Here is a 15,448-nt window from a genome sequence, read left to right on the forward strand (position 1 = left end):
TATCAAACATCAGTAGATGCCTTAGGCCATATCCACCCTGGATCCTGATCTTAGCTCTACTTATTGTTTTAGGTTTTGGCAGTTTGCATTTTATGATGATTACCTCATAATGTTAATGTATCAGGCCACCAGCCTCTCCCCTTCCCCCCATACTGTTGTAACTCCAATAAAAGTGACAAGACATCAGTTGGCAAGAGAGCTCTCAACCATCAGAGCTCCTAATCATGAAGCTCTTGACCATCAGAGCTTACTCGCTGTCTGTCTACCTTATGCCAAAACTTTCTGTGTCTGTGTCTTTATTCTCGCCTTATGTTCTCTTTCCATTAATCCTTAACCCGTAACCCATTTTCACTCAGTCCTTGGTTCCCCTTTCTAAGTGTCCAACCCACTAGGAATCTTCGTGAAGCTGCTGGACGGCTTCATCGAGGATGTTGGGTTATTAATCCAAGGTCTGTTAACTTAAGAAAAAAATTGGCAATTGTATTTAAACAATTGATTTCCTTGGAAATCTTTTATATTTTGTTTTATACATTTAAAAACATTCCGGAACATAAAAGAAAAACATGATTGTGGTTCGATGGGGATTTGATTGGGGATGTTGACTTTAAGTGATCACTCTAGTGCAAATATTAATAATGTGGAAATAGATTTTGAACAACAATACATGTAAAGCCCAGTGGAATTGCTCATTGGCTACGAGGGGGGAGGGAAAAGGGGAAGGAAAGAACATGAATCATGAACCATGGAAATACATTCTAAATTAATTAATTAATTTTTAAAGAGCATTATTCTGAGAAGCGATCCATAAGCTTCTCAAACTTCTCTAGCAAATGTGGACACACAAAAAAGGTAAAGAACCTCTGGATTAAAGCGTCTCCAAGGTCCTTTCCAGCTCTAAATCCTCAGACACCGACTTCATATCCATACCTTAGATCACTGGTGTCAGACTCACACAGAAACAGGGGCTACTACACTGTACAGAAACGTCCCTGATAGCTGCATATTGACTTAGAAAGCTACATATTAATTAACATTATCTATGTTCTATTTTGTGGACAGCTGGGTGACTCAGTAGATAGAGGGTCAGGCCTTAACAGTGAGGAAGATTTTCAACTTCATGATTTCAAATCTGGTCTCAGACACTTACTAGCTCTGTGACCCCCTGGGCAAGTCTCTTAACCATTTGCCTCAGTTTCCTCATCTGTAAAGTGAACTGGAGAAGGAAATAGCAAACCACTCTAGTATCTCCGCCAAGAAAATCCCAAATTGGGGTCATGAAGAGACAAACATGACCAAACAACAACATTCTATTTTTACTTATTTCATTAGATATTTCCTAATTACATTTTAATCTGGTTGAGCTGCACTGAGCAGTGATGCAGAGGAGAACTGGGCAATGTGTTTGACCTCTCTGCCTTCGAGAACCCACAAAGTTACTTGAAGGATTGGTTGCTTTTATTAGTGGCACCAAATCTGACCTAAAGCCATTACCTGCCTTATCCTCAAGGACTGCTGGAAAATAGTTCAATGTTCTTTTTCTTTTCTCACCCTCTAGGTGTGTCTCTCCTCTTTAGAGAGAGGTATAGAGACAAGAGTAGGGAGCACAACTTCAAATGTTCAACAAGAGACCCTTCTCCAACCATCCCCTAGCCTTTATCACTCCCGTTGAAACCATGGACGCACAATCCTAAATCCTAAAAACGAGAGAGTTACGGAAAGGGGCATTTCCCCCAGTAGCACTTTCCTAGGAATAAAGAGGGATGAGCAAGGACTGGAATGTGAAGATTAGTTTTATAATCAGCACATTCTCCATCATTATAACATAAGTAACATAATCCAATGGAAAGAGCACTGGTTTGGGGATCAGAGGACCCAGGTTCAGTTCCAGCCTCTGATATTTATATCCTATGTGACCTTGTGTTGCTCTGTAACTTCCCTAGTTGATTGGATTCCATGGATTCCTTCCAGCTATAGACTTGGGAACTACAGACCAGTTGAGAATTGGCTACGCATTGGTCAAGCAACTCTAGCCAGACTGGTATTGTGGACACTCAGGAATATCTCCCAGCTCACCATGTGCTTCACAGCGGACACAATCTGGGAGAAAATGAGCTTGCTTTCGGTTTCTGAGAGCTTCCCCTCGGTGCTGATCTTCACGAAGAGCTCTCCCCCTCCAGCATACTCCATCACCAGGTGGAGCTTAGACAGGGTCTCAACAACTTCATAAAGACGGATGATGTTGGGGTGATGCAGTTTCTCCATGGTGGAGATCTCACGCGACAGTAGCCTTTGGGTTTTCTGGTCTAACTTGGTCTTGTCCAGGATCTTAATAGCCACCTTTTCTGAAAATGAAAAAGGGACGATGGGTTAATGAGAGCCACAGTGATTCCTGGCCAGCTTTGCTGTAGCTGGGTAAACTTCTGCTTCAGAAGGGTTTTTATTGTGTCATTTTAGCCATGTCTGACTCTTCGTGTCAGAAAAGTAAGGGAACCCTAGGCATTCATAGAGCATAGAATCTATAACTCTCTAGAAATAGAGGAGTCTTGCCTACTTGTAAAGGACAGGGAAGAGTCCGAGATAGCCAACTTGAAAAGCAATGCCTGGGAGTATAAATCCAGCTTTTCTCAATATCTATGTCCTTTGTCTTCTTTACTCTCTCCTTAATTCCTATTCTCTGAGCTCAGGGGCTCCATATTGATCCTTTCAAAGTTTTTGACACTAAGGTATAGGCTTACTTGTACTAGATAATATTTGTGCTTTTACTCTCCAAAAAATGAGTTGGAAGGTCAAAGGTTATTGACAACATCTACTCCATTCCTCTGTTGGAATGTGAAGGTTGGTTTGTTGTTTCCCGTTTCCTGACAGATATTGACCTTTAAGATTCAAGAATGAGAAATCAGAATTATTGGATATTCTCCAAATCACAAATTGTTCTGTATTTTTCATTATTGTAGTTAGATGTTTTTAAATAATAATGACTATAATAATAAACAGTGAATTAATTTTATGTGATAGGGCTATACGAAAAGCTTCAGATGTTTTCTGTTTTTAAAAGATTTTAAAATGCATAATATATTGTGATAATGATTTAAAACATTAAAAAGTGTGCTAACAATATCATGAAGGCACATTTAGACTACTTAGGAGACAACATTTTAAAGACTTTGGCATTCTGATTCTTTACATACAGGGATGCTGCTAATTATTCATACATCTAATCTATTTCATTAAGGTAGCTCCTAAAGACCTCTAAGGAAGGGAATAAGCAATTATTAAATAGAGTTGTGCCAACTCTGAGGGGCTAGCCAGTCACCCAAATGCCAAACCAGTGTTTACCTAAAAAACTTTTACAGAGATCTTTAACAAGGCTAGTGCTCACACAGTAGTTAGAAGAAGCAGTACAAGGACCCTTTAAGGTCTCTCTGAAGAACTTAAGTATCAATTTTGAGTCATAGAAGAAGCTGGCACAGGAATGCCCAGCATGACATGCCTGTATCAAAGCAAGTGATGACTCCATGAGCAAAGGGGAATCAAAGTAGCACAAAGGAAGCATGAGCTTCAAAAATCCAGAGACATCTCTATCTCAAATGTTCTAATGGCTGGCTCCTGCCTGAGCTGTGGTAAAGCTTTCTGAACTCGAATTGGGCTGAGCAGCCATAGTTGAACACATTGTACCCTGACCTTCAACATCATGAAGTAACTGGGTCCTCTTTGAAAATAAAGGACAAACAACAAAACACAAGTTTGTTCCAAGTATAGTACAGATATTATCTTAGTTGAGATTCACTGTGAGGGAGGTGCTATTATAGTTCCTTTTTACAGCCAAGGAAACTGAGGCAGACAGCGGTTCAAAATTGTCCAGGATCACTGAATTTGAATTCAGAGTTTCCTGACTCCAGGCCTGCTGCTCTATCTGTGTCTCCTAGCTGTCTGTACTTTATTTTGGTTCAATCGTTTTCAGTCCAGTCTAACCCTTTGTGGCTCCTTTTGGGGTTTTCTTGACAGAGATAATGGTGTGGTTTGCCATTTCCTTCTCCAGCTCATTTTACAGATGAAGAAACTGAGGTAAACAGGGTTAAGTGACTTACTCAGAGTCATACAGCTGGTATCTAAGGCAGGATTTGATTTCAGATCTTCCTGACTCTGGCCTAGGCCCAGCACTCTATCTACTTATGTGCCCTAGGTCTCTACTTCAGCAAATAATGAAACAATAATTAAACACTTGAGGGTCATTCAGCTAATGCAGACACCAGTAACTAATGAAATAGTACCAGGGTACAAAAGGTACAAGGAGAGAAGCCAAAGGCTTGGATATGCTGATAATCATATCTTGAATAAATTAAGAGTTAACTAAAATATTCAAGGAATTTTAGCATTCTTTTCTCTTTGATTCCTAAAAACTACGGTTCTTGGAAAGGTGTCTTCTTTTACTTAAATTAGAGAAGTTTCTGGCTTTACACAAGAGAAAGGAAAATAAAATCATCCCTAGATAATTTAAAAATCTTTAATCTACCTGAGGCTAGAAAGGAGAATAGTTACACTGGGAGCAGGAAGGGAGGGGATGGGGTAGGGAAGATGACCTCTAGCATAATTCTACTTTGAACCCCAGGAGGTAGGACATCAGAGGACTTTCTAGTTAGTAGAGAAAGCATGAAGGCTTTGTTGTGTATCTTTTGAAAAGAAAAAAAAAGATAAGGAAATCACAATGTTCTAAGTTGCCACTAGGTGGTCTGGAAAGCAGTTATTCATCTAAATCTCGAATTCCCTTCTTGTTTAATAAGAAGGCTGAAACAAACTTTATACATTCTTTCTCTGTGTGTATCTGTCTTTCTATGTATCTTGCTGTGTATCTTTCTCTATCTCTGATTCTGCCTCTTTTTTGTGTCTCTCCATCTCTCCCCTCTTCCCCACTCTGCTCCACACAGGTAGGAGGGCATCAGCTCCTGGAGATGGATTTTTGAATCTTTCCATAATTCTTGGTTCAGTTCTCCCAAAGCCCCTCACTCCCCACAGTCATGAGCTAGAGCAAAGTTGACTGACTCATGTGGAGACTGACCCTGGGAACCTAGCCAGCTTCAACCACCAACCCAGCTGACTGCCTACTGACCAAACTTGTTTTTATGAAACAACCTTTTTTTTTTTTTTTTTGGATTTTTTTCCTGGTTTCCATGATGAGCAAGGCTCCCAGAGTGCACACCAGGTACCAACATGGATTCAGGACCACCCTGGCTATTTGGTTACTCCTGGGAGAAAATTTAAAAACCAAAGTTAACCTTGGGAACTTGCTTTAAGTCTGGAGGGACATGTCACATGAGGTGAGTCAGTCACAAACCCTGGATGGTCCCTGAAGTGGCTTTGAGCTGGCCCTGAAACTGATCTCTGTCTCCCATTCCTCTGAAATTCTGGGTCTGGCCTGGCTCTAGAATAGATCCCCTACAAGAACAGGCCAAAACTTTACCACAAATATCTATATCGATGTCTTTTTTTTTTTTTAGTATTAAGTACATTTTTGAACATATCCTCCCCATCCTCAAATCCAGAAAACTATCCTTGTAATAAAGGAGGGAAAAAAGGAAAGAAAAAGCAGAACTAGGTAACGCTGCAACCAAGTCTGACAGCATAGCAAGGGAGAGAAATGCATTTCTCACCTTGTCCTTGGGAATAAACTCAGTCATTATGGTGGCATTGCTTTCAGTTTCTTTTTTATTTATATTTATATTGTTGTAGTCGTGGGTATTATTGCTTTGATTCTGTCTACTTCACTCTGCTTCAGTTCCTAGGAGTCTTCCAAAACCTCTCTGTATCCTTCATGTTCATAATTTCTAATGGGAAAGCAATATTCCAATACAATATGCACCACAATTTGTTTAGCCATTCCCCAGGCAATGGGCTGCCCGGAACTTCTGGAGTCCCTCTAGGGTCTGGCACATGGCCTGATGTCAGCTGTAGCCAAAAAGCAGCTGCCATGAAGGAACTCAGTAGGAAAAGGAGGAAGAAAGGAGGAAGAGAGGGAGGGGAAAATGAGTGCTGGCTTTTTCGATGGCAACGGGAAATCCATGGAACAATGGTCACCTACATGGACAATTAAGGAAAGGCTAATGATTTCTGAGGCCGAGTTAGACATTGCTATTCATCTGTGGGATTATGGGAAGTCTTTCATTAATTAACAATCAATTTTAGAATGACCTACACACATGATGAAAAGTCATTTCTTTATCAACCTGCCCCATTCTACCTCAGCTTGGATGCCCTGATACTTTGTCCTGAGTCTTCCCCTGCCTTAAATGGACTCTTCTCACAATATCAGATTTAAAAAATCTGACAAGGACCTTCTCCCCAAAGTCATATACTGATGTGGGAGCCTCAAAAAGAGCTGCTGTCCATCTTGTTGGTGCTGGAATCTTCCCCCTATACTGCCATCGAAACTGTCCTGTTCATCGAGTTTTCACTGCTTTATCCTACTCCCTGGCCCCTTAGAGCTTAGCTTTCAGAAAGGCTTAGGGCTCAAAAAGTTTCCATTTCAGAGCAGTTCAATATTCAGTGCTACCATCTGTACAATTTCAACCATACTGTCTATATATCACTTCACTGAGCTCCAGTCACACATCTCCAATTGTTTATTAGATCTTTCACAGTGGATGTCTTATAGACATCTGCACTCAACATGTCCAAAGCAGAACTCATTTCCCCCCTCCAAAAAACTCATCCCTCTTCTGAACATCCCTATTTTTGTCAAAGACATCGTTGTTTTTCCATTCACCTTGTTTCAAAACTGTATTGTCTGGGCCAGCTGGATAGCTCAGTGGATTGAGAGCAAGGCTTAGAGATGAGAGATCCTAGGTTCAAATCTGGGCAAGTCACTTAACCCCCATTGCCTAGCCCTTACCACATTTCTATGTTGGAGTCAATACACAGTATTGACTCCAAGATGGAAGGTAAGGGTTTAAAAAAATTTTTTTTAAAAACCCCTATTGTTAGAGGCAGCTAGGTGGCACAGTGGATAAAATGCCAGGCCTGGAGTCAGGAGAAGCTGGGTTCAGATATGGCCTCAGACACTTCCTAGCTGTATGATTGTGGTCAAATCACTTGACCCCACTTGCTTAGCTCTTACTTCTTAGAGTTATACCTAAGACAGAAAAGGCTAAAAAACAACCAACCAACCTCACTGTCCCTCACCCTACCTATCCAATGAAGTTACCTAACCTTCTTGTTCCTCTCTCTATAATATCTCTGATGTCCTACTCCTTCCCTCTACTCTCACACAGCCATCACCTTATTCATTTAGGTCCTCAGCATCTCTTGCCTAGACCCTTTCAACAGCATCCTAATTTATCTCTGTTTCTTCTCTCCCCATTCCAATCCATCTTCCACATAGCTACCAAAGTGATATTTCTAAAGCACGGATATGACCACACTTCTCCCCTTCTCTAGAAGCTTTAGTGGGCCCCTATGGCCCTTAGGAACAAATAGAACTTCCTGTTTTCTGTGTAAAATGTAAAATGTAAATTGGCTCTCCCTTCTCTGATATCGTCTTCCTAATATTACAAGTCTTTCAGGTTAGGCTGTCATCCCTACATGGCGATGCCTGAGGAGAAAGTGTACCTTGAACATAATAGTTATGGAATAAACTCTGTTGAATTGAATTGCAGAAGATAAAGAGCAGAGGGCAGCTGGGTGGCTCAGTGGATTGAGAACCAGGCCTAGAGATGGGTGGTTCTGGGTTCAGATTTGAAACCTCAGACACTTCCTAACTGTATGACCCTGGACAAGTCACTTGACCCCCATTGCCTATCCCTTACCACTCTTCTGCCTTGGAACCAATACATAATATTGATTCTAAATTGGAAGGTAAGGGTTTAAAAAAAAGAAGATAAAGGTCATAGGAGGGGAGCATCAGGAAGAAGGACCAGAGACATTAAAGGAAGAAGCTTAGAGAGAGCACTAACCTAGCAGGAACTTGCATCTCTAATGGTCTCTTTTATATGTATTTGCAGATAATAGAAAGACCATAAAATATTCAGAAGCCTCTCTTCAAAGAGGCTCAGAAAAGCTGTCAGATGTTTCCACTTAGAGCCAAGGAAATATGTACCCTTTTAGAAATGGATTCATTTGTTTGTTTGTTACATTAAAATACCCAGTTAACTCCCTTTTATATCTTCATCACTCCTACCTCCCACATCCCATTTCCCAAACCCTTAGCTACCATTATCTTTCCCCCTGAAAGAAGAGAAGTATCCCTCCACTCCTTCTTTCCCTTCCCTTTATCTATTGTCATCCTTTTAATGCCACATGAGCCTTTCCAAAAAGCAGAGTATCCTTGGGAGACAGTTCATGTTCTCTTTTGTCTTTGTTGTCAAAACTTGGGGTTGCCTAGCTGAAACTGTCAATAATACTAGCTAGCATTTAATATAGTGTTATATGGTTTGCAAAACACTTGCTAAATATTATTTCATTTGGGCCTTACAACAACCTTGGGAAATAGGTACTATTAATATTCCTATTTACAGGAGAGAAAATTTCAGTCAATAGAGGTCAAATGATTTGCCCGGAACCATAGAGTCTGAGCCTAGATTTGAATTCAAGTCTTCTTGACTCCAAACTCAACACCCCATTCACCATACTATCTAGCTGCCATACACTGCTATAGATCCAGGAATAAACCCCAAGTGTTTAGATGGTGGCACTAGGAGCAAAAATCAAGGCAAATACTGTATAAGGGTGTTTCTGTGTTTGCATTCGTCATAAGTTAACAGGTAAAGTTATCACAAACAACATTCGCCTCATTGGCTACCCATCAAAAACAATGCCATTTCCTCCCATTTGTAATGGGTGAAAACTACAAGTTGTTAACTCTGGGCTAGCAAATTTGACCCTAATTCTTGGACATACCACAGAGTTTGTTAGCACTTGAAAGGAGGAGCACTGATCACAGAGGGCCATCATGGATTCTTCAAGGAGCCATCACAGAAAGCTGACCTCATTTACTTTTTACTAATAGATCAGAGGAAAGGACAGCTAGATGGCACAGTGGAGACAGTGCTAGCCCTGGAGTCAGGAAGACTCACCTTCCTCAGACATTTATTAGCTGAGTGACCATGGGCAAGTCACTTAATCCTGTTGGCCTTAATTTCCTGATCTGATGAGCTGGAGAAGGAAATGGCAAACCCCTCCAGTGTCTTTGCTGGGAAAACCCCAAACAGGGCCAGGATACTGAAACAACTCAGCATTGAGAGATCACAGGCAGGCTGTTAAAATCATTTACCTCACTCTTAGCAAAGCATTTGACAATATCCCTCATGTTATCACCATGAACACATTACAGAGATGTGGGATAGATGACAATCCGATTAGAGGGATATGGTACCTTTCAAAAGACTAGACCAAAGTATAGTCAGGCTACCGTAGGTCAGGTTGGAAGTGGGATACCTCAGGAATCTGTCCTTGCCTTTATAGTATTAAATGTTTTTAATTAAAGACTTGGATGAAATTATCGATGTCTTATTTGTCACATCTACAGATGATGGAAAGCTTAGAGGAATAGCCGACACCATCTCTATGTTTTATACCTTGAAGACAAAATCAACATCCAAAGAAAGCCTGATGGGAAAAAATGATAGGCCAAATCTCATAAAATTAAACTAATAATAAATACAAAATCCTACTCTTGGACTCAGAAAAATCAACTTCAAAAATGCAAGATGAGGCAAATATGGTGAGATAATGGCTTGCATGAAAAAAAAATGAGTCAACAATGTGGCAAGGCAGCCAAAAAATTTAATGTGGTCTTGGATTGTTTTCAAAGAGATAAAGTGATAAAGCATACAGAAAGAAGTTGATTTTTTAGTCCAGCTGTATTCTGCCCTGCTCAGACCATATCTGGGGTGCTGTTTTCAGTTCTGAGCACCCTATTTTAGGGGTCAAGGCCAAAGGGACATTCAGAGTTGGGACTGTGAGAGATAGGTGATTTTACATATATTTGGGGAGCTGATGGTTGCTCAAAGCTTTTTTTCTACTTTTAATACAATATTCTTCTGTAATAATGTCAGCTGCATACTTGCCAATGAGAAGTTAAGCTCTATAATTGAGGAGTGGGGTGGAAGAGGGAATCATGTATAGAATTTCCCAAGTTTCTTGGGAAGGAATTATGAGCCAAAATAAATGAAAAAACTATCTCCCAAAGTATACTCAAGCCTTTTATGTCATGAGAATTTCTGACATAAAGGTGACATCTGGAGACAGCATGGAGCAGTGGGGAAAATAGTGACTTAGGAGTCAAGGGATCTGAGTTCAAATGCCATCTCTTCTACTTACTATCTTTGCGACCCTAAGGAAATCAGTTACCTTTTCTTGGCCTCTATTTCTTAGCAGTAAGATGAAGGACATTGAATTAGAAGATATTTAAAGTCCCTTCCAGCACTAAGTCCCTCACAAATGAGAGATGGCCAATCATGTACAAAGAAATGAAAGTAGGCTGGTTTAGCTAGATTATAGAGTGTAGACAAGAATAAGGTTTAAGAACACTGGAAAGATTGGAAGGGGGCAAGTTATAAAGAGTTTTAAATTGCCAAACAGAAGACTGTATTTGATCCTGGAAGTAATGGGGAGTCATTGGAGCTCATCAGGGGAGGGTGACATGTTCAGACCTATGCTTTAGAAAAATCACCTTGGCAATTGAATGGAGAATGGATTAGAGAAGAGAGAAATGAAGCAGAGAAATCAGTTGAAAGTCCACAGTCCTTGGGGCAGGTAGATAGTTCGGTGGATAGAGTGTCAGGCCTAGATAGGAGCTCTGGGTTCAAATCTGACCTCATACACTTCCTAGCTGTGTGGCCCTGGAACAAGTCACTTAACCTTCATTGCCTAACCCTTATTGCTATTCTACCTTAGAACCAATATATTGGGTTGATTCAAAGATGGAAGGAAAGGGTTAAAAAAAAGTCAATAGTCCTGTCTAGAAAGAGATTCAGGGTTGTTGTTGTTCAGTCATATCTGACAATTTATGACTCCATTTGGGGTTTTCTTGGCAAAGACACTGGAGTGGTTTGCAATTTCTCCTCCAGTTCACTTTATAGATGATGAAACTGAGGGAAACAGGGCTAAGTTTCTTGTCCAGGGTCATACAATTAATAAGTGTCTGAGGACAGATTTAAACCCAAGAAGAAAAGTCTCCCTCCCTGACTCCAGATCCAGCACTCTATCCACTGTGCCACCTAGCTGTTCCAGGTTCTGGTAAGAATTGAAAAGGGCTTGAATTAGGATGTAGCTGTGTGACTAGAGAAGAGGGGAGATATATATACAGAAGACTTTGTATTTGATCCTGGAGGTAATGGGGAGTCATTGGAGCTCATAGGGGGAGGGTGACATGTTCAGATCAATGCTTTAGAAAAATCACCATGGCAACTGAATGGCGAATGGTTTAGAGAAGAGAGAAATGAAGCAGGGAAATCAGTTGATTTCACCTTGGTTCAGACTAGATAATCTATCCATCTCTCTCTCTCTGTATCTATCTTTCTATCTATCTCTATCTCTATCTCTCTATCTCTATCTATCTATCTATCTATCTATCTATCTATCTATCTATCTATCTATGGATTGGATCNTATCTATCTATCTATCTATCTATCTATCTATCTATCTATCTATCTATGGATTGGATCTGTAGAGTATATGTGAGTGAGGAGTTAGAGATGACACTGAAGTCTGAAGTTTGGATAACTAGGAAAATAGTGGCATCACATCTGAGTCAAGTGCCAGGGAGATAAGATGATAACAGCTACCAGGAATTGAACTGGATAATACATCTGGATATCATGATCCACAAAAGAGGATAGTTTCCTTAGGGAAGATGGTAGAGGGGCCATCTGGAACTAACAATGAGGAGCAAAGGGCATCCGCACTCTCCCACCTTTATCAGTAAGTTGAGATGTATGAGAAACAGTGTAGTCAACTATGGAAAAAATGGCAAGTAAGGTAGTCATCAGGAGAGAGTATTTAGGCTCTCTGATAATGTATATATAATTTTTAATTTCAATGTTTTTCCCCTTGTATTTATATCCTAATTGGTCTTTCTATCTCTAGTCTCCCCTTTCATCTCTTAGAATCTCTGGTTTCCTTAAAGACTATGCTCAAAGGGATAGCTAAGTGACTCAGTGGATAGAGAGCCAGACATAGACATGGGAGATCCTGGGTTCAAATCTGGCCTCAGATACTTCCTAGTTTTGTGACCCTGGCCAAGTCACTTAACTCCCACTGCTTAGCCCTACTGATCTTCTGCCCTAGAACTGATACTTAGTATTATTAGATTCTAAGACAGAAAGTAAGAGTTTAAAAAAAACAACAACTAAGCTTGACTATCTCCTTCTATATGAGGTCTCTCCTGACCCTTCTAGCTACAAGTGAGCCCTTTCCATTGCCTCATAAATTAATATGATACTCTATATGGGCACGTTGTTTCCTTGTTACAATGGAAGGTCTTTAAAAACTCCTTAAGAATAGGGAGTTATTTTTGTTTTATATCCCTAGCACCTAACTCAGTCCTGGAATATAATAGGTACTTAATAAATGTTTCTGGGGGAATAATTCAAAATTTTATAAAATGTGGAACCAAAACATGGTTCTATCCCATTACACAGTACTTGCTTTCATTCACTCTGAATTCCAGAACAATTGAACTACTGATGCTCCCACACTTTTCCTGCTTGTTGTACTTTGCCCATATTCTTCCCTCCACTTAAAGCATTCTTCTTCCATCTATCTCTACCTTTCCAGATTTTACCCATCCAACTAAGACACCATTCAAATTACATTTGTCATGAAAGGATTTTTTTTATTTATAAAAAAAAAAAACAACCTGCTTAACCTTCTTCTTAGAATCGATACTAAGTATTGATTCCAAGGCAGAAGAGCAGTAAGGATTAGGCAAGGTGACTTGCCCAGGGTCACACAGCTGGGAAGTATCTGAAGTCAGATTTGAAGCCAGGACCTCCCATTTTCAGGCCTGGCTCTTTATGTACTGAAACAGCTAGCTGCCCCGGGTGTGAAAGTTTTACTGCCAGTGACTCTTCCCTCTTCTGAGTGGCTATAGTACTTTGTGCCATGCCTTTGGCATTAATACCGTGCCACGGCATTAAGCTATAACAGTGATTCCCAAAGTGGGCGCCACCGCCCCCTGGTGGGTGCTGCAGCGATCCAGGAAGGTGGTGATGGCCACAGGTGCATTTATCTTTCCTATTAATTGCTATTAAAATTTTAAAAAAAGTAATTTCCAGGGGGCTAAGTAATATTTTTTCTGGAAAGGGAGCGGTAGGCCAAAAAAGTTTGGGAACCACTGATCTATAAGCTTAATCTACAGTAGGGGGGGAAACAAGCATATGGTCCACAGTGGATTTTCAAATACATATCATTTCTGGATTATCTAATGGTCCAAGGCTCTTCTGTGTCATTGCTAATACACATATCAATATGAGGCATTGATTGATACGTACCTCAGAAATCAGTTACTTTGGGACAGCAATATACAAGCCCCAAGTAATCATGTCAAGAAAAGACAAAATTGGCTGTTACAATGAATGTGTTTTACTTCCTAAATGCCACAGGATTTCATTCTGAGAAGTCAAACCCTACCTTTGGTTAGGGAGTGAATTCCAAGCTTCACCTGGGAGAAGTTTCCACTTCCAATTTCCCCTCGAACCCGGTAGAAACCAATCCTCTTCCCAAGGGTGATTTCTCTCACCACCTTCTCATCCTTGGACATGTCTTGAGTGAGTTTCTCAAACGGCGTCAGCCTGTGATTCGACCCTTCCGCATCGCCCTGGTAGCGCTCCGTCCAGCCACAGTCTTCAGTGCTTTCCCGGCGATTCCATCTGGCATAGCGGGGGCTCCCCAGGGCTCCATTCACATAAACTGTGGTCATCGTCCATGAGAGGGTCACGTCTCCATCGTGGTGTCCAAGGGGTGTTAGGGGTACTTAAGAGGTCAACGGGCTGAGCAAGGTGACGCCAAGTGTGGCACAAAAGCTCTAACGATGCTCTCCACAGAAAAAGACTTGACTTTGGGTCCAGAGCTGCCTGCTCAGCCCAGGGGACGGCCACTAAAACAAGCAACTTCAGTTTCTTAATGTTGCTCTGATGATGGCCGAAGCTATTATGGTATAATATGTGTCGTGAAATAGAAAGCTGCTCATTTTCCGTGGGAAGATCCCAACATTTTCCTGTAGGTATAATGTATAGGTTTTCATTGATCGTGGGGTCCGGGACGACAACCAGCTGCCCAGGGAGGGTCTGCTGTGCTCAGACTCTGGCCACTATCAGGTCCGACTGAGTCAACTGTAGCATCTTCCTATCAGGCTGCAGATCAAAGACCCCAATTTGCTCTTTCCTTTGATTTATCTTCTAACCCCATTAAAGTTTTCCTTTAGGCATATTAAAGTCTTCTTCTAGCTTAGAAAGTCTCGGCTCCTTACATACCTCTTTGACCCTCTCCATTCCTAATTGTTGCTGTCCATAAGTTCTGGTGCCTTGTAATCTGGGCTCCAGGGAAAGAGGAAACTTGCAGATAGATCTTGCTTGAGTCGCATGAGAGACCAGAGGAGGATTAAGGCTCTATAATGTCATTTTAACACGCTTTTAGTTATATGAGTCTTCTTCTAAACCTTGTGCCTTCTCAAAAAGTTGGTGGATGCCTGCTCATCCTAAGGGCAGAAATGAAGGAGGTCATTAGCTTGTCGATATCATTATTGAATCATATTTTATATCTAATACGCATCTGTAAGGAAGGAGGGATGATATGTACATATACACTCCCATATATGTATACATTTAGATTTTTACTAGAACTATTAACTTATGCACATGCACATACACCTTATTTATAAGAACAACTTTTAATCATTACATTCTAGTAAAGTACAAGCCCATTTCTTAAAGTTTAGGGGAAAAAATGTATACTATCTTCACTTTTAGAGTACCCTGGTAGTTTCCACCATTGGCATCAAACTCAGTTAGAAATGGGGGCCACTGAGGACAGTTGGATAGCTCAGTGGATTGAGAGCCAGGCCTAGAGAGGGGAGGTCCTAGGTTCAAATCTGGCCTCAGACACTTCCTAGCTGTGTGACCCTGGGCAAGTCACTTAGCCCCCATCGCCTAGCCCTTACCACTCTTCTGCCTTGGAGCCAATACACAGTATTGATTCCAAGACAAGGTAACGATTTAAATACACACACACACACACACACATATATATATTTTTAAAAGAAATGGGGGCCAATGAATCATATATAAGGATCCCTACAGGTGCTTATTGACTCTGAAAACCACATTAATATTATCTATGTTTCATTGTATTTTATTTATTATGTTCAATATTTCCTGATTACATTTTAATATGGTTCAGACAACTCTCAACAAGTACTGGGGGCTGCGGTGCAAGCTGTGTGTTTGACATCTCTGGT

General features: G+C 40.8%; 1 protein-coding gene across 1 annotated transcript; it reads right to left on the bottom strand.

Moving 5' to 3' along the window:
• Positions 1 to 2,016: 2,016 nt before the first annotated feature.
• Positions 2,017 to 13,912, bottom strand: NIM1K (NIM1 serine/threonine protein kinase). The gene is made up of 2 exons (XM_044681279.1): positions 13,624 to 13,912; positions 2,017 to 2,342 (listed from the first exon to the last, which is right to left on the bottom strand). Exons 1-2 carry the CDS (start codon positions 13,910 to 13,912, stop codon positions 2,017 to 2,019), a joined length of 615 nt encoding a protein of 204 aa, XP_044537214.1.
• Positions 13,913 to 15,448: the final 1,536 nt, after the last annotated feature.

Source organism: Gracilinanus agilis, chromosome 1 (genome assembly GCF_016433145.1).
Source record: "Gracilinanus agilis isolate LMUSP501 chromosome 1, AgileGrace, whole genome shotgun sequence".
Classification (NCBI taxonomy): domain Eukaryota; kingdom Metazoa; phylum Chordata; class Mammalia; order Didelphimorphia; family Didelphidae; genus Gracilinanus; species Gracilinanus agilis.

What these genes read in the sequence shown, in the direction of transcription:
- NIM1K (XM_044681279.1), bottom strand. Translation starts at nt 13,912, where the DNA reads ATGACCACAGTTTATGTGAATGGAGCCCTGGGGAGCCCCCGCTATGCC. An exon ending in AATTCACTCCCTAACCAAAG is followed by an intron (nt 2,343 to 13,623) that starts GTAGGGTTTGAC and finishes TTTCATTTTCAG; the next exon opens with AAAAGGTGGCTATTAAGATC.